Source organism: Coregonus clupeaformis, chromosome 18 (genome assembly GCF_020615455.1).
Source record: "Coregonus clupeaformis isolate EN_2021a chromosome 18, ASM2061545v1, whole genome shotgun sequence".
In the NCBI taxonomy this organism is placed as follows: domain Eukaryota; kingdom Metazoa; phylum Chordata; class Actinopteri; order Salmoniformes; family Salmonidae; genus Coregonus; species Coregonus clupeaformis.
The window spans coordinates 14,069,832-14,094,425 of NC_059209.1; the positions used below are offsets into that span (position 1 = coordinate 14,069,832).

General features: G+C 43.9%; 1 protein-coding gene across 1 annotated transcript in view; it reads left to right on the top strand.

Annotated features, from left to right (window-relative positions):
* LOC121550636 (versican core protein-like) overlaps positions 1-24,119 on the top strand; it is a 61,338-nt gene extending 37,219 nt beyond the window's left edge. Inside the window, exons 5-11 of the mRNA XM_041862967.2 lie at positions 13,377-13,490; positions 13,826-13,939; positions 16,528-16,686; positions 17,283-17,365; positions 21,647-21,791; positions 22,075-22,257; positions 22,343-24,119. Of these exons, the coding sequence (XP_041718901.1) occupies positions 13,377-13,490; positions 13,826-13,939; positions 16,528-16,686; positions 17,283-17,365; positions 21,647-21,791; positions 22,075-22,257; positions 22,343-22,506 (962 nt within the window). The 3' untranslated portion in view covers positions 22,507-24,119. The remainder of the gene's footprint in view (positions 1-13,376; positions 13,491-13,825; positions 13,940-16,527; positions 16,687-17,282; positions 17,366-21,646; positions 21,792-22,074; positions 22,258-22,342) is intronic.
* The last annotated feature ends 475 nt before the right edge of the window (positions 24,120-24,594 follow it).

Below are 24,594 nucleotides of genomic sequence, written 5' to 3' on the forward strand. Positions count from 1 at the left end.
GACTATGGGCCTGAGGTGGTTAATGTGGCATCAAATCCTCCTACACCCCCAGAGCAGGTTGAGGGAACCACACAAGGCCCTGCTGTGCAGCCAGATGTGACTGCAACCTCTGCACCTGTCACAACAATGGTGGGAACCACTCCATCCAAAACGGAGCAAACAGCTGAGAGTGTGTCATCTGTTTCAGAGACCACAGACGGACCAAATGACGTCATAACTTCATCCACTGAAGCAGTGTCCACTGTTTCACCATCTGGCACAGCAGTGACCAACGCTTCAGAACAAACCCAAAGCCAAACATCTTATGCACCCACGACTCCTGAGGGAAGCCAGCAAGTCAGCACCTCTGTGCATGACAAAGAGGTGGAGGGGTCAGGGACACAACCCCCGGATAATGACAGGGATGCTGAGGTGACTCGGCCAGAAGGGGAAGAGCCCTCTGTTTCTCCCACAAAAGAAATACACGTGGCTGCTGGTGACATTGCGGAAGTAACAAAGAGCACCTCTGCTCTTCCAGATTTTGAAATCTCTACTGAAACCCCTCTGTCTGTCTCTACACCCTCTTCTGGTGATGTTGAAGATGTATCAGTGCCAGTGACCATAAGTGACATTGAGGGCCCCACCTCAGGTGAGGAGGAAGGATCAACACAGGCCACACACACTCCTCAGGAACCAGCTAGCATCACTCTGCCTCCCTCATTGACAAGTGGCCAGATCATTTTAGGAGAAACAATCAAGACTGAGGTGATGCCATCCAAAGAGGCAGGCAGCACAGAATCACCTTCAATGATCTCTACCACAGCTGAATCTTTGGCAAGCCAGCAAGAAGGAACAACAATTAGCCTGCCTTCAGTGTCTCCCACAGTGAAATGCTCTACTGCAACACATGTAATTTCTGTACATGGGGAGGAGAGCTCAGGAGACCAAACTCCTGAAATGTTCACGACCAGCTCTCCATTATCCAGCACAGAACATATTTTGTTAGAATCCACAATAACATCACCAAGAACAAGCTCATCAGACACTACAGAACAAGAAACAAAGGAAAGAGAGGTAACAGCACTGACCAAAGACACAACAGGCACAGAAAAAACATCAGTTGTTACTATCATTGTTGAGACAAGCTCAGCCTCCACTTCTACAGATAAAGAGAGTTCTGAGAGTCCAATGATATCTCCAATGCCAACCAAAGAATATCCTGCAACACCTGGCTCTCCAATATATAGTACTATTCAGATGATTAAGACAACCATGGCATCTCTATTAGACTTTGTCAGCCAATATACCATAGAGGGCACAATTGTGACAAGTGATGTACCTAAACAAGAACAGACCACAAGCAAAGATAAACCTTCACTTACCCCAAGTCTTACGGAGGAGGAAAGTTCAGGTGATCCTGATATGTCTACTAGCACAGCTACTGCAACACCTCTCTCTCTTCTTTATAGTACAGTCAAAACAGAAGAGGATGTGACCACAACCTCAACAGCAACCAGTGAGGCTACAGAGCAAACAGAGAAACCATCAGCTACTCACGTTATTGATGACACAGAGACTAGAACAACCATTACTTCTACAGATGAAGAGAGTTCTGGAGATAAGACAACTCAGAAGTCCACTAAGGAGTCCCCTGTGACAACAGTATTTCCTATGTTCAGCACAAGCAAAAAGGAGGATGATAGATCAACAGTATCATCAAGCATTGAACCCAGTGACACGTTTGATGTATCAGCAACAGTCTCACCTTCTGTGACTATCAGCACAGCTGTTTCTAGTGGAACTACAATGGATACTAAGGTAACAGATGCAAGCTCAACCCTATCCTCTACAGATGAAGTGACCTCAGGTGACCAGGCAAGTGAGGTTTTCACCAAAGACACTGCAACTGACACAGTGTCTTCTCTGTATAGCCCTGATAAACCAGTTATTACTACAACAGTGTCACATGAAACAGCAGATAGTGCCGTTACAGAGCAGACTGAGAAACTGGCAAGCTCAGAAAAACCCTCATCTATTCCTGTTACAGAGAAAAGCTCAGTCCTTATTTCCACAGATGAAGAGAGCTCAGGTGACCAGACGCCTGACATGTCTACCAAACACACTCCAACCAGCACAGTCTCTTCTCTGTTTAGCACTGAGAAACCAAAACATGTAATGTCTACAACAATGTCACATGAAATAGAGGAGAGTAAAGCTACAGGAACTTCTGCTACTGATACAGAGACCAGCTCAATCCTCTCTGCAACAGATGAAAAGAGCTCAGGTGACCAGACTTCTGATATGTTTAGCAAAGAGCCTGTCATTACAACTGTTTCTTCTGTTTATAGCACAGTCAAAGCAGAACAAATGTCAACCACTGCAATGCCAGATATAATAATCACAACAGGAGAAGGTGAAGTTACAGAGCAGACTGAGAAACCATCAGGCTCAGAAACACCATCAGTTACACCTGTCATTGATGATGCAGTGATGAGCACAGTTATCTCCTCTGCAGACGAAGCGAGCTCAGGTGACCAGACAAGTGATATGTTCACCACAGACTCTGTAACTACAACAACCACAGCGTATTCTCTGTTTAGTACTGAGAAACCAGAACATGTAGTGACTACAGCATCACATGAAACTGTAACAGCTGACACTGCTACTTCTACAGTTTTGTCTTTATATAGCACAGAGAAAACAACAATGTCACAAGACACTGCAACAGTGGAGACAGTCACAGAAGTCACAGAGAGGCACACAAACACAGAAAAACCTTCAGGTACCCCTGTTACTGGTTACACAGAGACAAGCTCAGAGAGCTCTGATGTTCAGACAACTGCATCAGTACTTACCATTACAGATGAGGAGAGCTCAGATGATCAGACCCCTGATATGTTTACCAAAGACACTGCAACTACCACAGTGTCCTCTCTATTCAGTACAGAGAAACTAGGACTTGTAGGGACTACAACTTCATATGAAACTGCAACAGCTGAGACATCAAAGATTACAATATCTGCAGCATATTCTTTGTATAGCACTGAGAAACCTACAACAATGTCACGAGAAACTGCAACAGCAGAGAGTGGAAAGACCGCTACAACTACAGCAACGTCGCTCTACACCACAGAGAAAACTGCAGAAAGTACAGCCACAGATAAACCTTCAGTTACTCCGGTTTCTGATGGCACAGAAACAACTTCCTCTTTATCCACTACAGATGAAGAGAGTTCAGGTGACCAAACAAGTGAGATTTTTACAAAGACTTCTTCTGTGACACCTGCATCTTCTTTGTACAGAACAGAAGCAACAAGTTTAGTTTCCATTAATGTCACATCATCCACATTGCCAGATATTATTGAAGTGGTGGACTATATAACTATTGCATCAGCTACAGTGATCGGCACCTCACGGGAAGCATTAACTGAGATAACAGAATCTGAACCGACTAGACAAACAGGAAGGACATCAGGTATTCCCAATATTGGCAATACAGAGACAAGCTCAATCCTTGATACTTTTACCAAAGAAATTGCAACTACCACAGTCTCCTCTCTGTTCAGTACAGTGAAACGAAGCCAAGCAGTGTCTACATTGTCACATGCATCTGCAACAGCTGAGACTTCAAAGACGGCTGTTACTGCAGTTTCATCTCTATATAGCACAGAGAAACCAGGACAAGTAACAGAAAAAGCTTCAGTTACCCATATTACTGGTGACACAGAATCAAGTTCAGTCCTCATCTCTAAAGATGAAGAAAGCTCAGGTGACCAGACAACTGAAATGTTTACCAATACTTCCTCCTTAACACCTACATCTTCTTTGTACAGCACAGAAGCAACACGTTTAGCTTCCATTACTGTCACATCATCCACTTCGCCAGACATTGACGAAGAGGTGGACTATGACATAAGAGCAGAGCCTCCACTCGTTGAATCTATACCTTTTACCGTTCAAACAACCACAAAACCTGAGGCAGAACCTACAATCATCAGCACTGCCCCTGACACCAGTTCAGTCCTAATTTCCAAAGACGAAGAGAGCTCAGGTAACCAGACCCCTGATATTTTTACCAAATACACTGCAACCACCACAGTGTCCACTTTGTTCAGTACTGAGAAACCAAGACAAGTAGTAACTACAGCATCACATGAAACTGCAACCTCTGAGACTTCAAAGATTACAATCCCCACTTCTCTATTTAGCACTGAGAAAACTACAACAGTGTCACATGAAACTGCAACAGCAGAGAGTGAAAAGACTGCTACAACGACAGGAATTTCTCTGTTCATCACTGAGAAACCAGGACATATAATGACTTCACCATCACAGGAAACTGCGACAGCGGAGTGTAAAATGACTGCTACTACAGTTTCTTCTCTACATGGCACAGAGAAACATTTTCATGTTGAGAGTACCCTCCCAGAGGAGGAGAGCTCAGGAGTTCAGACTCCTGATATGTTTACTATGCAGTCCGATGCAACACCTCTTCCTCCAGTGTATAGTACAGTCGGAACAGAACAGCCAGAGGAACCATCAGGCTCAGAAATGTCATCAGTTGTTATCATTATTCATGAAACAGAGACAAGTGCCACCCTCACTTCAGAAGAGGATATAAGCTCAAGTGGTGCACCAATTGAGATGTTCACCAAGGAATCTGTTGCAAAAACTGCATCCGCATCAAAGTCAGTTAGTGCTTACACTACATCAAGACCAACAGTGACCTCAAGTTCAATCTTGACACGTACAGAAGAAGACAGTTCTGGTGACCAGACCCCTGATATGTTTAGCAAGGTGAAAGCCTCGACAATTGATTTTGTCAGTAGTTATACCACTCCTCATACATCAACTGGACAGGTGACAGAATACACCGGGGCCTCAACACAGGCTACTCACAGCATCTCTACACCCATAGACATGGAGAGATCTGGAATCTCAACTACAGAGGATGACCAAGAGACAACTCAGCCAGAGGGTTCAGGTGAGGAGGTACCAGTGGAGACCACCACTAAACCACAAGACCAGTTCACTGTAGCCACAGATGAGACCGAATTCAAAGAGACAGAGAGTACATCTGAGGCTCCAAGTTTTGCATCCTCAACATGGTCAACACAGATCAGCCAAGCATCTATATCAACCCTATCTCCTCTCTCCACTAGCACAGCTGAGACAATAGAATCAGCCACAGCTTCATTGTCTGAGCAGGGAAGTGGAGACTTCACAGAACCCTCTACTTCAGAAAATGAGGCCAAAGAGGATGAGAGTTCAGGTGATGACACATCTGCTGTTACAACAGCCCCACTGCATACTACATCATCTTCAACAGACTCAATGGTTACAAAATCAGTAAGTGTAACTGATGGAACCAAGGGGGTTGAACAGACAGAAGAACTAACAGGCACAGAGGGACATTCAGCTGGCTCTGACTCACGTGTGGCCGCCTCAGTGGTCACATTCACAGACGAGGAGAGCTCTGGCGACCTGACACCTGATATGTTTAACAAGGAATTTGCTACAGCAACATCACCAGGGTCAGAAGCTGTGATGACCAAATCTTCCTCCCCAATCATCAGCAGTGACCCATTCCAAAGCACAACTGTAGGAACAGTCATCACACCCACAGAAGAAATAGATGATACACCCTTATACTCTCCCACTGCAGACATTGAAACTGTGGAGCTTTCTGTGGACCAAACAACTGGACTAGCAAGCACATCAAAACCCTTTGTCACTTCCTTCACTTACGTAGACATGGAGGTCTCTGAAATCTCACCAACAGATGATGACCAGGAGAAAAGCCAGCCAGAAGGGTCAGGTGAGGAGGCACCAGTGGAGACCACCACTGAACCACAGGACCAGTTCACGGTTACAACAGATGAGACTGAAATCAGAGAGACTGAAAGCACATCTGAGACTCCTAGTGTTGAATCTTCAACAGAGTTCACACAGTCCCAGAAATCCACATCAATCATATCTCCTTCCATGTCAAGCACAGATAAACCAACAGAGGCTTCCAAAGCCTCTTTCACAGAGCAGGGTATTGATGACTTGACAATAGACTCTACAGCTGAGGCTGAAAGGACAGAGGACAAGAGTTCAGGTGAAGACATCTCTGATGTGTCTGCTAAGCAACCTGCAAGCACAACTTTTCCTCACCTGTCTAGTACAGCAACAACAAAGGAGGATTTTACCACATTTTCTGTCAGCAATGAAACCATCCAAGAAACAGATGTTGAGATTGATGTAACTATATCATCTGGCATAACTGCAAAGGTTACTTCTAGCAAAGGTCAGACCCCGGAAAGTGATGTGACAGATAAACCATCAGTTGCTTCCATTTCAAATGTAACACGCACAAACAAAGAAAGCTCTGGTGACCAGACTCCGGATATGTTTACCAAAGAGTCTGTCAATGCAAAAGTTTCTTCTGTATACAGCACAGTCAAAACAGAACAAGTCACATCCACGACTACAGTTTCTTCTCTGTTCAGCACAGAGCAACCAGGAAAAGTAATGACAATAATGTCGCATAAAATTGCAACATATCATACTGCAAGTACTGCTACAACTTCAGCTTCTTCTCTATATAGCACAGAGAAACCATCAGTTGCTTCCATTTCAGATTTAACCTCCACATATGAAGAAATCTCTGGTGACCAGACCCCTGATATGTTTACCAAAGATGGAGTAACTACAGTTTATTCTCTGTTCAGCACTGAGAAAGTCGTGACTACAGCGTCACATGAAACCGCAACAGCTGAAACATCAAAGATTACAATCACTGCAGCTTCTTCTCTGTATAGCACTGAGAAACCTACAACAACGTCACAAGAGACTGCAACAGAAGAGAGTGAAAAGACTACTACAACTACAGCAACTTCTCTGTTCAGCACTGACAAGCCAAGACGAATACTGACCACAGCGTCACATGAAACTGCAACAGCTGAGACCACAAGAACTGCTACAACTTTACCTTCTCTGTGTAGCACTGAAAAAACATCAGTTGATTCCATTTCAGATTTAACCTCCACGGATGACGAGAGCTCTGGTGACCTTACCCTTGATATGTTTACCCAAGAGTCTGTCACTGCAGTGGTTTCTTCATTGTACAGCACTGTCAAAGCAGAACAAGTGACAACCACAGCACTGCCACAAGTAATGACCACAGAAGAGAGTGAAGTTACAGAGAGAGAATCGGGCTCAGAACAACCTGTTGCTACCGTCACTTTCACACCATCCACTTTGCCAGATATTGATGAGGTGGTGGACTATAACATTAGCGCAGAGGTTTCACTGGTTGAATATTTACCTTCAGCTGCTCAAACTACCACAGAACCTGAGGGAGAAGCTACCATATTCAGTGTTTTCCCTGACACCGAGACAAACTTAGTCGTCTTCTCTACAGAAGGAGAAAGCTCAGGTGATCAGACCCCTGATATGTTTACCAAAGAGTCTGTCACTGCAACAGTGTCCTCTCTTTTCAGTACTGTCAAAACAGAACAAGTAATGACCACACCAATGTCAACAACAATCCAAGCTTCTCAGACTTCCATATCACCTCACTCTGACTACACCACTCCCAAGACTGGTGTCGATGACATAACAAAACAGATGGCATTCACAACCACACAACAACCATCAACTGAGAGAGACACATTCAGCGAGGCAACAGGCCAAACAGAATCCATTGTGTCAAGCACACCAGGCATAGATGAGGAAGGTCATGTCAGCCCAGACACAGAAACCACCATTATTCCTGAGGCTACACAGTCTCCTGTTACTGTGAGTGATCGTACAACTATGAGTGACCGTACAACACACCGATTCCATACAACCAAAAGAGATCATACTACAGTGAGAGCCCATACAACGAGTGATCATTTAACCGTTGGAGACCACACTGTAGCAAGAGACCACACAACGGTCAGAGGTCATACAACAGTGCCTTTTGGATCACAGTCACCCACTGTTATCCCCTCTATTATCTACCAGGGTTTTACCGACCAGCAGGTTATGATCATCACCTCAACCAGCAGCCAAACCAAAACTGACCAGAGCCCCACCATGGTGCTGCACCGTACGAAACCATCGACAAGCACAGTTATCATATTTACAGAGGAGGCCAAAGATGAGGACGCACTGTTCTCCACTGTCACAGACAGCACAACCCCTGAGATTATCACTAAAGATGACACAATCATTGACGCAGATACTGTGGCAATGGTGGACCCCTCCTCACCATTCTACCCCACCATCTTTGCAGAGGAAGCAGGGGGAGTCACAGCCGTTACCATGACACCACAGTCCTCAATTGCAATGATAGAGGAACCTGAAGGGTCTGGGACAGATTACTACTTGTCTTCCACAATTGACCCATTGAGTCTGGCTACAACACAAATTCCATCAGTCACCTCCGTAAATATATCTGCAGAGGCAAATGCTGAGGCGACAAGCAGCTCTACACAAGTTGAAGATTCAGAGACTGTAAGAACGACCACCACGTCATCTGTAGAGGATGTTGAGGCATCTAGTTCAGAGGTCTTGTCCACTGTAGCTCAAACCACTCAAGCCACAACTCGTTCCACAGAGTCCAGCTCTCAGACGGCCTTCACCACACCATATATATTTGTTAATGAGTTCTCCGGAGATGGTGTCACTGAAGAGGAGTTCGATACAGAGACTACTCCTTCTGCCCCTGTATCATCCCAAGCATCAACTCACCCCCTAGATGTAAGCTCACAGACCACAGTTAGCAGTGAGGATGATGGATTCCTGACAGATGAGATAGAATTATCCACCACCCCTTCTCCTACTACTATTGAATCTGCAGAAAAAGGCCCATCTGATGAGGATTCTAAAGTGGAGAACACAACAACTTTATCTAGTTCCATGCAAGTCACCGTGGTGTCTGCCACTGCTACACAACAGACATCACTGTACACTGGGGAAGACAGAGAAACTGTGAAATCAACCAGCCTATTGCCTATTGATGAGTCTTCAGGAGATGACAACTCTGAAGGCTCTGGAACCTCCACCTCTGTAGTGGAGACCTCCCAAACCACAACCCCCACACCAGACTCAAGATCAACAGCTACTAAGGAGGGTGAAGTGACAGAGGTTACAACTCCAGTACCTTCATCCTCAGAGGGCATCTTTTTGGAGGACATGACAACTTGGACACCCAAACCCTCTGAAACCACACCCTCTCTGTATAGCACAGAGAAATCATTAGTTGCTTCCATTTCCGATTTAACCTCCACAGATGAAGAAAGCTCCGGTGACCAGAGCCATGATATGTTTACCAAAGACACTGTAACTGCAGCTTCTTCTCTGTATATCACTGAGAAACCTACCACAGCATCACAGGAAACTGCAACAGCAGAGAGTGAAAAGACTTCTACAACTACAGTTTCTTCTCTGTTCAGCACAGAGAAACCATTACAAGTAACAACAACGTCACATGAAACTGTGACAAATGAGACTGCAAGGATTGCTATAACTTCATCTTCTTATCTCTACAGCACTGAGAAACCTTCAGTTGCTTCCATTTTGGATATAACCTCCACAGATGAAGAGAGCTCAGGTGAGCTGACCCCTGATATGTTTGCCAAAGGGTCTCCAACTACCATAGTTTCTCCATTTGACAGCACTGTCAAAATGGAGCAGGTAACAGCCATAACAATGCCACCTGAAAAAGCAATAGCAGAGATTGAAAAGACTACAACTACTACAGTGTTGTCTCTGTTTAGCACTGAGAACACAGAGAAAGCTGTCCAGCCATCTGTAATGCCCGATGTGGTGGTCCAGTTTGTCACAACCTTTGTTCCCGAGGTGGACGTGACAAAACCTAGGGAATCTTTTCAACAGGCCAGGTCTGAGATTGCATTTACCCAACATCCTCTCACTGACATCTCTTCTGAAGAAACTGTAGAGGCCACCACAAGTCCCATGTTGCCTGAGGTAGATTCAAGGGACACCATTGACACTGTAACCACACCTGCACAGGGCTCAGAATCACCTTTTGTCTCCACAGCAATACCATTTAAATCAGAAGTTGAATCATCAGGCCAGGGACCTACAACAGAGAGTGTTTCTACTGACATAGAGGTCAGCTCAGAACAAGACAGTGAGGTCGAAGGGACTTCCACTCCCACCAGTATCTCTATAAAGGAGGAAGTGACCGGGGACATAGTTACTTCTCCAGTCACGGACATAGCCACTGCAGTGTACATTACGCCTGCTTCCGCTGCGGTCACATCTGCTTTGCCGGACATTGAGGAAGAGATGGACTATGAAAATATTCCCAATCTGTCACAGGTTGAATCTGAACCTGCTGTTCATACAACCACAAAACCAGAGGGAGAACCTACAGCTGTCAGCACTGCCCCTAACACAAGTTCAGTCTTCACCTCCATCGACGAAGAGATCTCAGGTGATCAGACACCTGCTATGTTTACCAAAGAGTATGCAGCTACAACAACTACAGTTTCTTCTCTGTTTAGCACAGAGAAACACACAACATTATTACAGGAATCTGTAACAACAGAAACTGAAGGCACAGACCAAACCAAGGGACCAGCGGTTACTTCTGTTATTGATGAGGCAGAGGCAGAGACGAGCCCAGTACTACAGGTAATGAAAACAACAAAATCACCAGAAGTGAGTACAGCTATTGATCAGACCGAAAAGCCATCAGACTCTGAGGAGTCTTTTACTCCAAGTGATGACACAGAAACAGGTTCTACAGATGAAGAAAGTTCTGTAGACAAGACAACTCGGATGACAACCCAGAAGTCTCTAGAGACAGAAGTTCATTTGCACAGTAGCACAGCCAACCCATTTCAGACATCCACATCACCAGTCTCTGAATCCGTGAGTGCCCTCACCTCTGCTAAAATAACTGGTGATAGTGAAGAAACAGAACAGACGGAATCAACCAGCACAGAACAGCCATCAGATGTTCCCAGTTCAATGGAAAGCACTGTGAGCTCAGTCCTACCTGATACAGATGAGGAGAGTTCAGGTGACCAGACTCCTGATATGTTTACCAAAGAGTCTGTCACAATTTCAGCTGAGTCTCTGTATAGCACTGGGAAACCTACAGTATCTTCACATGAAACTGTAACAGCAGAGACTGAAGTCACAGAGGAAACAGAGAGGCCATCAGGCTCAGAACAGCCATCATCTACTCCTGTTATTGATGAGATGGAGACAAGCCCAGTCCTCTCCTCTACAGACAAAAATAGTTCAGGTGATCAACCCCCTGATATGTCTACCAAAGAGTCTGCCACTGAACAAGTAACAACCATAGCAATGCCACATGTAATGACCACAAGAGCAGATAGTGAAAAGATGGCAACTGCAAAAGTGTATTCTCTGTACAGCACAGAAAAACCCGACTCAATGAGTGACCTCTCCTCTGCTGAAATAACTGCTGATAGTGAAGAAACCGAACAGACGGAATCAACAAGCACAGAACAGCCATCAGGTGTTCCCAGTTCAATGGAAATCACTGTGAGCTCAGTCCAACCTTATACAGATGAGGAGAACTCAGGTGACCAGACTCCTCATATGTTTACCAAAGACTCACCAACTACTACAGTTTCTTCTCTGTATAGCACTGAGAAACCTACAACAACTTCACAGGAAACTGTAACAGCAGAGAGTGAAGTCACTGATCAAACAGAGAGACCAGCAGGCTCTGACAAACCATCACTTACTGATGATACAGAAACCAGCTACGTCTTACCATATGACAAGAGCTCAGGTGACCAGACAAGGGAGGGCTTCACCACAGACGGTTTTGCAACAGAAGCTCCTCTCTTGGCTAGTACAGCCCCTCTAATTGTCTCTGTCCATTCCACTGAAGTGCCAATGGAGCCCAATGTGATGATCCAGTTTGTCACAACATGTGCCCTCAAACCAGACATGACAACACCTGAGGAATTGCTCCAAGAGGCCATGTCTGAGATTGCATTTACCCATCATTCCCAACCTGACATCTTTTCTGAGGAAACGGCAATGCCCACAACCAGTCCCATGCTGCCTGAGGAAGATTCAAGCCAGTCTGTTGAATCTATAACAACACCCGCACAGAGCTTTGAATCAACTTTTGTCTCCACTGCTTCTCCAGTGAAGACTGATGCTGTACTATCTACATCAGAGGAAGTTGAAGCTTCAAGCCAGGTACCTACAACAGAGGATGCTTCTCCTATTGCAGAGGGCAGCTCCAAACAAGAGGCTGAGGTCGAAGAGACAGCCATTCCTACCATTGTTTCTCCTCTAACTGAGAAAGTGTTAGTAACTAAAGTATATAGTACACCATCTGCAACGACAGACATCGATGAAGTAGTGGAATATGAAAGTATTACAGAGCCTTTACAGGTTGATTCCAAACCTTCCCTTGTTGAAACTATCACAAAACCTGAGGTAGAAGCAACCATGCTCAGCACTGTCCCAACACAGACTCAGAAGATTGAGAGTGCATCATCAAGTTCAGAGAGCAGTTCATCGAGCAGGTCAGAGGAAGAGTCTTTGACTCAGTCAGTATTAGCCTCCTCCAGCTCTGAAAGCAGCTCAGGAAGCAGCTCGGAGACCAAGGTGACCATTGCTTCCACTGTGAAGCCAGAGAGTGACACAACAGAGGAGACCACTCCATCCCTCTCTGTTATTCAGACAGAATTGGTAGCCACTGTCACTGGTTCACCCTCTCTCATGCTTCCTAGGGCTGAAATTGAATCAGCCGGTTCTGAGAGCAGTCCCAAAGGAAAGATGGGTTCTGAGAAGCCAGAGATTGACAGAGAAACCACCCCATCGTGGGCTGAGATTCAGACCTTATTTCTGCCAGGTGTTACCAGTCCACCATCTCTCAAGTCTCCAGACACTGGGGCGGAGTCCGTTAGTGTCAAAAGCTCCCATGAAAAACATGAAGCAGTGGGTCAAATTGAGGAAGTTGTTACTCCTGCCACTAAGATGCCAATGTGGGAAATGCCAGAGTACACAACTGTCTCGCCAGCTGAAACACAGAGCCAGGCAGAATCAGTCTCTATGATCCAAAGCACTCCTTCATCTGTGTCTGAGGAGGAGGAAAGTCTGGACTATGATAATGTATCAGGACCTACATTAGTCGAGGGTGAACCCCCCATCAAGGTAGTGGAAACTATCACTTCAGCTGAGACTGGACTGGATTTGGGCCACACGACTGTTGGTGAGACAGTTGAGATTGCAGGTATGTGATTTGACAAATGGCGGCCAATAATACAATTCTATTTTGTGTTATGGAAATAATATCATATCATACTTTTTACCGTTTGTCATTTAACGTTTGTCTTCTCCAGAATGTGAAATCAATTGAATGTTTGTTTTCTTCTTTTTACTTCTAATCTAAACCACAGGCATCCACTCCTGTGCTGAGAACATTTGTCTGAATGGGGGCTCTTGCTACAGAAGCGGAAGTCTCCAATCTTGCGGCTGTGCCCCTGGCTACAGTGGAGATCGATGTGAAACAGGTATGCCAAGAATGGTTTTCAGTCAGTGGTGGACTATGCGTTTTAGAGTGTGATGATCAGTTCTCAATATGCTAATGAAATGTATCTCAAATAAGACACTTTTTGGTGGCTTACTGGTGTAGCAGCGTCGGTGCATTAGCCATGTGCCAAAATTAGATGAATGGTATTATCTGCAAATTATTTGAATTCATAGAGTTCATCAGACATTAATTTGTTTTCGTGTTTACGCTGCAAAATGCAGCTGTCCCCCCATCTGAATGGTTATGCAGTTCTTGAAAAATAATTGGTTTCCTGTGCAGTGTAATCTACCCATGTTTTTTCACAATTATTTTCAGACATTGATGAATGTCAATCCAACCCCTGTCGCAATGGAGGTACCTGCATTGACGGCCTGAATTCCCTCACCTGTGTTTGCCTCCCAAGCTACACTGGATTGTATTGTGAAGAAGGTATGTTTGTTACAATTTCCATGGGATCCGTCAGTAAAACCTCTGTCAGTATGATTCTCTCCTCGTCTAACATATCAGCTTAATCAGAATTTCATTAGGTATTTGTTTTAGGTTGTTCCAGGCTTCCAGCTAACCCTATTTATTTATTTTTTATGTCCGACCTACAGTGTATCCACACATTAGAGCAATGGTACATACAAGGGAGAATATGACATAGTAAAATAAACAATGTCATTGTTCTTAGCAACAGTGTGAGGTGCTCCAGAGCTGGTTTCTATTTCACACAAAAATACATCACTGATCATTTGAATTTAGATCACAGAGGAAAAACATGTGGCATTGTTGGGGAAAAGTGATAGATCTCCAGATAGATCTCACACACACACACTATCTTAATTCGTGATCAGCCCTTGGGAAATAGAGAGACTATGAGACTGAGTCATTAAAACACTGGAGTTAGAGGCCAAGTTAAAGTAGAAATGTGTGGTCACCTCCCACCTCACAGCACAGCTCCATTCAGTGCCTTCTCCATAACCCCTGCTGCTTCCACTCACAGACAGTCTGAGTCATAAACATCTTTATTTATGTCTTCAGGACATCCACATTTTACAGGCCTTAGTGTTGGCCTCAGGGGCTCATACTATTAAGATATAGGGTAGTGTTGCTAAACACATTGCCAGGGGCTACAGTCTCTACAAATTCCACATGACTGGAAACACAATGAAGAAATCAGACATTTGGTTGATAACCACCCAGTCCAGGTGTAAAGGAACTTTCCAGTACACGTGTGCTAGACTTCAAGACGCTCAACAATGATGCAATCATTCACTGGCCTTAAGCAGGGAATGTGAAAGGAATCAGTAGACATTACTGTATTTGTTCAACAGAACCTGGGTCGGGACACTCATTGACATTGATGGGTGTAATAACTAAGGATGATGTCATCCAGACCAACTCATAGCCTCTTATTCTCTAGCGAGTCTATAGCTTCGCTGCACCTCATTTTGTCCCTAGTGTGTTGACCAAGGGCATCATCCACAATGGCCAGTTTGACCTGACCACACCCTGAATGTTGATGCCGTCACTCATCAGGGCTGGATCCCGTGTGCTAAAACCCAACTCTTTTCTAAGGGTCTCGTGCCAGAAGAGAAACAGTAAAGGAGGACAAACAGAGAAAAGGCCACGATGACCTCTTTCTCTGTGTGTGTGTGTGTGTGTGTGTGTGTGTGTGTGTGTGTGTGTGTGTGTGTGTGTGTGTGTGTGTGTGTGTGTGTGTGTGTGAGAGAGAGATACCTGTATCATGACAGGGTTACAATCAAAATTGTTCATAAAATCTGATATTGAAAAAAGAAACATAGATAACTACTAGTGTAGGCTAACTGATCTTTTTTCGATAAATTGTTTTTTTGACCAATCAAAGCTGATCAAAACACCACTAAGTGAAAAAAATATCTAAATTGGGCTGCCTGTGTAAACGCAGCCCTTATGTAACGAGGTTAGGAGATGTTATTCTTCCGGTGTGTCTTAGAATCTGAGGGGATTGATAGCTGAAGAATGTGTAATGCTTCATACTTAGATTTTGATGTTGGGAAACCCCTGCCATGGTTCCGATTACAGTAACTGCTGTAGGAATAGCCAGCTGATGCTCAACTATATTATGGAATATTAATTTGTACCATGTCAGGGGTTCCCAACATAAGTCTATGTATGCAGAATATGTGACCTGTCCACCCCTGTAACTATTCACCTTGCAGAGCAGTATAAATGACATTCCAAAATTGTAGTCTTACAGTATTTCACTTTTAATTAGCTATGATAATAATAACCTTAATTTGTTTAGCATTGTCTCATACAAAACGGTGTAGGCCTAGCCAAAAGTTAAGACACAATTCAACTCTCAAGACCTGGGATTTGGGGCAGATCCAGTACACAGTACACACAGCTATCCAGGGATTGAGTGTGACACTCCTGCTGTTGTAGACCTTAAGTGTCTTCCTTTGTTTGACCTCCCCACTCGTTTAGTGGTGCTGGGGGCTAAAGGAGGCAGCAGCCATATCTTGACCCTGAAAGAGAGAAATAAAGAGAGAGGGATAGAGAGATCGCTCTGATGAGTGTGCCTGAGATAGCAGCAGGGCCAGAAGACTCAGGATGACCTTAAGACACACAGTACCCCGCTCTCTGTCTTTCTCCCAATTATCTCCTTAACCTAATTGGTTAATGAGATAACAAACATGAAGATAAACATGGAGATAGGACCAGGCTCCTACAGGTGTTGGACAGATTGGACATTCTTAGGGCAGATTCTATTTTTCAGTGAAAGAGTATTGGAATATGTGTAACCTTTATATTCATTAATCATATTATTTTTTTTTTGAAATGTTATAGACTCATACATTGTTTACAATCTATTTTGCCCCCATTAACAGTTTTTGAAAATGCTGTGGTTTTTCATAGACATTCTGTCTACGGCGAAAGTCTGTGTCATTGTCTGTGGATTCCCAGCTGCACTCATCTTCTCTGTGGTCCCTTTGAAACACGTCTCTCACAAATTCTCCTCTCTCCCCCTCTCCCTCTCTCCCTCCCCTCAGACACTGAGACGTGTGACTACGGCTGGCATAAGTTCCAGGGACACTGCTACAAGTACATCCCCCAGAGGAGGAACTGGGATACAGCAGAGAAGGATTGTCGGGTACAGGGGGCACACCTCACCAGCATCCTCTCCCATGATGAGCAGCAATTTGTCAACCGTAAGTGTGATATCACACACACACATGCACATACATGTCACACAAACAACACTATTAGTTGCACACAAGACACAACCAACTAACATTTTCATTACCAGACAGTCAAGCAGACAGACACTCTTGCATAGAAGAATGCTCAATAACACAGTATTAACAATCTGTAAGTTACTTCTACAGTATGTCACAGAAAGTATACCTCTTAAGGCACAACCCCTGCAGGGTAGCAGCAAATAGTAGGATTATCCTGCATCTGGAACGGATTTCCAGAAACACCAGGGAATTCCCAAGACATTTATACCCATGCTGCTCGCCTTAAAGTCTGTATATGCTAATCTCATCAGTGGGCTGTGGACCAATAGTTAAAGAGGCATAGTGGATGACTACAGTAGGTTTCTGGCTGGTTGGCAGCGCCAGTAGAGTAGACGACAAACGTCTCGACAGAGAGAGAGAGAGAACACAGGCAGGCAGTTGGAACAGGAAGAGTGATGCATGTGTAGAAAAATGCCTCTCTCTTTATGGAGGGACTGAAAGAGGCCTAATAAGGCAGTGGAATCAACTCATTGACCTCCTGTGTCTCATTGTGCCATGCACGGCAGGTCTTGGACAGGACTACCAATGGATCGGCCTGAACGATAAGATGTACGAGAATGACTTCCGCTGGACCGACAGCATACCCATGGTAAGAAGGGGTTCTCACACTTTTTTGCCTCAATAAACGGTTTTAAATCCTGTTAAATATTTAGAAGGATGAGGCTGACAAACACCATCGCATGGGAGATGTCATTTCCTGCGGTAGTGAATGAAGAATCTCGCTGTGGTCACTTTCTCATGACGTACCCTACTTTGTCCTGGACACCCTGTTGGATGAGCGCACTGGCTTGGTGTCATGCTACACTACATGTCCAGTGACATCGGGTGCCACTCACTGACAACAATCTCTGTCATTCACAAACTTTAACAGTAACCACACTGGCTTAAATTGTGTGTCTGAGTGTATGAGAGAGAAAAAATGAGCCACCAGGTGTGCCTCAGTATGTAACGTATGTGTCTGCACAAGTGGAAGCGTGTTTGTTTGTGGTTGTGTAAACTCACTGCAGATTCCCCTCACAAAACAGGAAAGTGGTTAATTACTACTTTCAGCCACATTATACAGATTAACTCTTCACTTCAAAGATAAGAGCCCACCGTCACCAGGGGAGAGGGGGAGGGGGGAAGTGCAGAGAGGGCCTGGGGGGCAGGAGATAAGTTGTGTCCGTTTGCAGCAGGATCCCCTCTCAGCTGAGAGAGATGGGAATAAAGGTGTCAGTGATGCGGAAGAGAGAGGAGCTGACAGGCGCAGACAGGTACATGCCTCCCCTCTCCCCCCTCTCCTCAGGAGCACAGCAGGCAGCCGGGGGAAGGGCCAACAACCAGCAGCCAGACACATAGATGGGCAGCACCTGTGCCCGGCAGCAGAGAGAGAGAAGGGGAGGGGGGGCAGGGTAGGGTAGTGGGCCTGGGTGGGTGGTCAGCTTTACTGTATCTCGGCTTTATCTGGGAACAGAGAGTGTATTAACATAACTGGTATTAAATAAGAGAAGGAAAAAACACAGACATACATATAACACGCTCAGCGTTGATTCTCAATTCATTCAGGAAATGTATGAATTCCAGTGTGTGTGTGGGAGGGGGGTGGGTAAGTTTGATTACGTGGGAGAAAGAGTTTGATTATTTTGGGGAGGATGCGGGGGGCTGTTGTGGGGTTGCCCAGGCGGGTGTTTGTTGAGTCAGTCAGCTGAGCAGGAAGCTGATGTGTTTGCTAACCGTAATAACAGGGTTCCTGCATTGGGCCTCGGGGGAGGAATGGGGAGAGGGGAGGGGGGGGTCACAGCTTTGAACAGACTATTTGAACCAAAAGCCTCGCTGAGAGACGGTAGCTCTGATCAATGCAGCAGTGCATTCCACACAGCTCTGAAGCTGTGTCTATATACTGTGTGTGTGTGTGTGCAGAGTTACAATACATGCCTGGAATTACTAGTGTTTGTGGGATGTAATGACATACCACTATCGGGGTAGGCCGTCATTGTAAATACGAATTTGTACTAAACGGACTTGCCTAGTTAAATAAAGGTTTTTAAAAATATAGATATACAGTGTATATATTGTATGTTGTTGGAAATGTGTACACCACAGGAGTTTGGTGGTACCTTAATTGGGGAGGACAGGCTTGTGGTAATGGCTAGAGTGGAATAAGTGGAATGTTATCAAATACATCAATCACATGGTTTGATGCCATTCTATTTGCTCCGTTCCAGCCATTATAATGAGCCGTCCTCCCCTCAGCAGCCTCCTCTGGTGGACACTCTTAGAAAAAAGGGTTCCAAAAGGGTTCTTCAGCTGTCCCTATAGGAGAACAGTTTTTGGTTCCAGGTAGAACCCTCTGTGGAAAAGGTTTTACATGAAACCCAAAATAGTTATTCTTGGAACAAAAAGGGTTTTTCAAAGGGTTCAAAGCCGAAGAACAGTTTTAGGTTCTAGATAGCACTTTTTTTCCTAAGTGTGTAGTGTACAGTGACGATAGCAAGGCATTGAGAAGCCTCCGTCTCTTAACCCCACTCCCACCTTGTTAGAAATAAAACAATTCCTAACATAGGACAATTATATTATTAGTGTAGCATTTGGAATATACTTTCCATGGATGAATAGATAATATGCAATTCTCCAAAATGGATCTGTGTCCACCATCTTACAAATTGGCAATATGACATTGTATTTGTAGTAGAAACCTTCTATTTCCCATGACTATTTCCATGCTGCTCAGCACATCTCTGTAGCAGTGTAAATGTTTATCTGAGCAGGGCTCACAGGCTGTTTACTTTTCAAGTGAAGCCTCTCTCAGGGTCCCAGTGAAAACGCTGGACAATGATGTCATAGTGTAGCTGGTCTTGCAGTGTCCTTTGGGAACTCTGAGGCAGCAGGGTGGATGGGGTGATGTGAGGATAGAGGACAGATGGGTGGAGGGGGTGAGGATAGAGGACAGATGGGTGGAGGGGGTGAGGATAGAGGACAGATGGGTGGAGGGGGTGAGGATAGAGGACAGAGGGGGTGACAATAGGGGCTAAGAGGGTGGTCAGAGAGACAGGGGTAGGAGAGTCAGTTTGAAAGAGGGAGAAAGTGAAAAGTGATTTAGCTTACCCAAAGTCACAGTACATTCTACAACTCTTGGTTGCCAGATCTTGGTTTTAAGTAAACATGTGTTTTAAAGAATAAATCTGGTAAAAAATAAATAAAATAAAAAGTAGTTGTGATGTCTATAGGGCCACAACATGACCATTATCATAGTTACAGATGTGTCAATAAGTCTGTTGATCTGAACAGGCAAGAGGAATATAGTGCCCCCCTGTGGGGAATCTAAGCATCACATACATCTGTCACAATTGAGTCAGTCAGAAATTGCCTCACCAACGTAGCTACACTTACTACAGTGAACAAAAATATAAATGCAACATGCAAAGTGTTGGTTGCATGAGCTCAAATTAAAGATCCCAGAAATGTTCCATACACACAAAAAGCTTATTTCTCTCAAATGTTGTGCACAAATTTGTTTACATCCCTGTTAGTGAGCATTTCTCCTTTGCCAAGATAATCCATCCACCTGACAGGTGTGGCATATCAAGAAGCTGATTAAACAGCATGATCATTACACAGGTGCACCTTGTGCTGGGGACAATAAAGGGCCACTCTAAAATGTGCAGTTTTGTCATACAACACAATGCCACAGATGTCTCAAGTATTGAGGGAGTGTGCAATTGGCATGCTGACTGCAGGAATGTCCACCAGAGCTGTTGCCAGATCATTTAATGTCTACCATAATCCAACTGAAACGTCATTTTAGAGAATTAGGCAGTACGTCCAACCGGTCTCACAACCGCAGACCACGCGTATGGCGTCCTGTGGGCGAGTGGTTTGCTGATGTCAACGTTGTGAACATAGTGGCCCATGGTGACAGTGGGGTTATTGTATGGGCAGGCATAAGCTACGGACAACGAACACAATTGCATTTTATCGATGGCAATTTGAATGCACAGAAATACCGTGACGAGATCCTGAGGCCGATTGTGAGGCCCATTTCTTTTAAGGTATCTGTGACCAACAGATGCATATCTGTATTCCAAGTCATGTGAAATCCATTGATTAGGGCCTAATGAAGTTATTTCAATTGACTGATTTCCTCATATCAACTGTAAATCTTTGAAATTGTTGCAATATATTTGTTCAATGTATATACTGAAAGGCTATTGGTAACAGACTGTGAATGTGAAACCAATGGCATTTGTTTTTATATTTTCAACAGCAGTGTTGCTCCTTCCTGCTGCATCAAACAATGCATCTTACACATTATTGGTAAAAGCCCAAGTTCCTTTACTATCAATATAGTCTAACTTGGTACACTTATGTGCAATAGCAAGGGGGAGCTGGTGGGTCGTGTTAGGGGTAAGAAATATTTGGGATTTATTGTGATAGTGAATGTACTGATTGTGTAGCCTTTGCCCTAGAGGTGGCTTAAGACTGGACTATCACTGACCATATCTACTGTTCCAATTTTACCACAGAGATAAGCAGTGTTGTCAGCATGCCGTTAGCTGTCATTCTTAGATAAAGAGCGTGCGTGTTTATGTATTGTATTCAGGTAGGACAAAGTGAGACACTGGCTAGTGGAAAATCTCTAAGTTGTATTTACGGAGATCCTGGTCTGATCCTACTTGATTTAATGGTATGCCAATTTGTTGTTTAGGACTTATGATTTATTGATGATGCACTGTCCATATAGTTAGGCTGATCATGTATTTTACTTTTTATATTGTCATCACATTTTATATATGTTTCTCCATATGTACCAATATGTTGAAATGAACTTAAACCTGATGATGACGATGATCATCCATTCATATGTTTTTTTTTTTGTTTTTTTTCCCATCAGCAATATGAAAACTGGCGTCCCAACCAGCCGGACAGTTTCTTCTCGTCTGGAGAGGACTGTGTGGTGATGATCTGGCACGAAGACGGCCAGTGGAACGATGTGCCCTGCAATTATCACCTCACCTTCACCTGCAAGAAAGGCACAGGTAAGACAAAGTTATTTCTTGTTGTTTTTATTTTCTTTGAAATGTGTGTTGAGACAATAAATTGTGACTTGACTGGACTAAATACAATTTTTTTTAAAAGCCACAACAATACTTTTTGCCATATTTTAGATACGGGACTGTGTTCACCACACCTACACAATGTAAAAAATGCAGTGCATTGTTGAGCTATTCCAGTCCACTGACTGTGTACATCACTCATTCATTCATTCATTCATTCATTCATTCATCTATTCAGCCATCTACCCCTGTGTGTTCTCCTCAGTGGCCTGTAGTCAGCCCCCTCTGGTACTGAACGCTCAGACCTTCGGCAGGAAGAGGTCACGCTATGAGATCAATGCTCTGGTGAGGTACCAGTGTAAGGACGGCTTCATCCAGAGGCACGTGCCAACCATCCGTTGCCGTGGAGACGGCCGATGGGACATCCCCAAAATTGCTTGCATGAGTCGTAAGTACAGTAGATTGATTGACGCTAGTGAGGATACCTTTGTTTACTGGTTTTCACTCCACAAGTGCTATTGTTTCTCCCTTAGCATCAAACTTCCAAAGGACCTTCTCAAGGAGGCACCAGGGCTACAGCCTGTTCAGCAGTAACAACTACAAGCGGCGGTCCGACGAGGCGGAGGCCCGACACAGTCCTCGCCATCAAGGAAGGAGAGCGAGGAGATCGGTGAACAAGCGAAACAGAAGACGGTGATCGCCATGGTTAGGCTAGATCACGCCTACTCACAATCCGCAGAGCCTACACTATAGGAACGCATGACTGTCACTCGTGGAGATTTGTTTTTTTACAAAAGAAAAATACATTTTAATAAAAAAGGAACAAAATAACTAAAAAAAGAAACCCAAAGGAAATGTGAAATTTTCTTGCCATTTTGATGATGGAATCTTGGAATGAAGTGCCTTTTCAAATAATATTCTGATAAAGGGACACAATTTTATAACAACGCCAAAGTGGATACCTTCCGCTGGCTACTGGAAAATAAGGAAAAATTACCTCATGAGTGTGCTGGGGAAGAACTTTGAACCAAATAGTGCATTCATTAGACAGTTTTCTCTATTTTACAGACTGAAGATTGTTCAACTCTTACATGGGGAAAAAGATACAGGCAAATACCAGCTTTTGTGAAATTATAGCGCTTGTGTTTTGCAAAAGAATACAATACATTTCCAAATAGTCTGCTACGCAGCTCCTAACGCTCAAATGAATCCACATTACCCAATACATCTCTCCATTAAGGTCCTCTCCATAATCCGAAAATACAATTTCAAAGAAAAAGGATCTATCCTTGGGTAAATCATCACGTCAATAGAGGTCTTGTTGTTACAAATGATTACTGTATTTTGTGCCGTTTTTCATCCAAGATTTCAGCTTCACCAGAGGAACGGAGCAGGTCCTGGGACTATTGGATGGCACACGTCACTTACCAATCAGATTTCAGATCACTGAAAAAAATAAAAGAAACATGGGAAAGGGCGATCCAATCAATTTAGAGTGCTGGAGACCTTTCGTTTTGTGACGGCAGCTTTGAACAAATGACCAGTTCCTTATCATCCGCTGCAGCCTTCATCCCGTCTACTCTGTGTCTTGTAAAGATAAATATAAATGAATAGATATATAAAGAATATATTATACATTGATAATGGGTGCTGTTTTCTTAGGTCAATGTAAAATGACAATTGAGAGAATGTACTCTGTGAAACACTCCAAAAGACTTGAACAAACACCTTTTTCAACAAGAGATGCAATATTTATTTTTCAAGCTGCTTTTCCTCTTCTTGCTATGCTATTGCTTCAACAGTAAAATATTCTGATGATGCAATCAGTTGGTCTGACTACAGTCTCAATACTTTGTACATGCTTTGCAGGAGACAGCTAACATCACAGTATTAGTCAGTGTGATGAAGATATTCCTTTACTACACACTAAGCTAGATAGACCTTATAGTATGACATTTAGGGGTCAACAATGGACCAATGTGTAGGGCTTCAATCAGCTGAATATGCCTTGTCCCCGTCACAATATTACCAAACACTTTGTACAAATTCTGTGTTGCACAGTTGATTACTGTCATCAATTTGTGTAGTCCCCAGCAGTTGTGCTTTTTAAAACCGTTTTTGTATGTTTGTCTCGTTTTGTCAGTTGTGTTTTAGCATTAAAGTCGGCATAATGTTTTATATTCATAGTATAACTTTTTATATTACAATGTGAATGTCTGTGATGTTTATGAAATTCATTTTTAAAGAAAACAAGACTATTTTTTTCCTGCTCTCCGTCGCCAAATAATAAATATATGTTTGTACATTTTACTTAGGCTCCTTTTTGTTTGTAAAGTCACCACCATTACATTCATTGACAGTCTGGGAGAGGCTAGGTTTCAAACCATGTTACAAACCATGATTTAACGTTCAAAGTAAGCTTTGACTTTTATGATTGTGGTGGTCAACATGACCTCTCTGTGTTAGTAGTACAGTCCTATTACCAGCAGGTTGCGCTGTTCAACCTTTGCACTACAGTAGTTGCAAGACATTACATTTACTGCCTCAAATCTTTGTCTACAAGAGCAGCTACTGTCAATGCACTGGGATGGTTACTTTTACTTGAAAATCTTTAACTCCTGAACATTGGTTCCTTGCGACAATGCAACATGTATCGAGGAGGTGCCCTATTCCCGCCTGAATGTTTTAATGCACGACAGTGTTTAGGGTTTAGAGAGAATGGTGCAACAAACAAGAAACATCCAGTCAGCGGCAGTCCTGTGGGTGAAAACAGCTCGTTGATGAG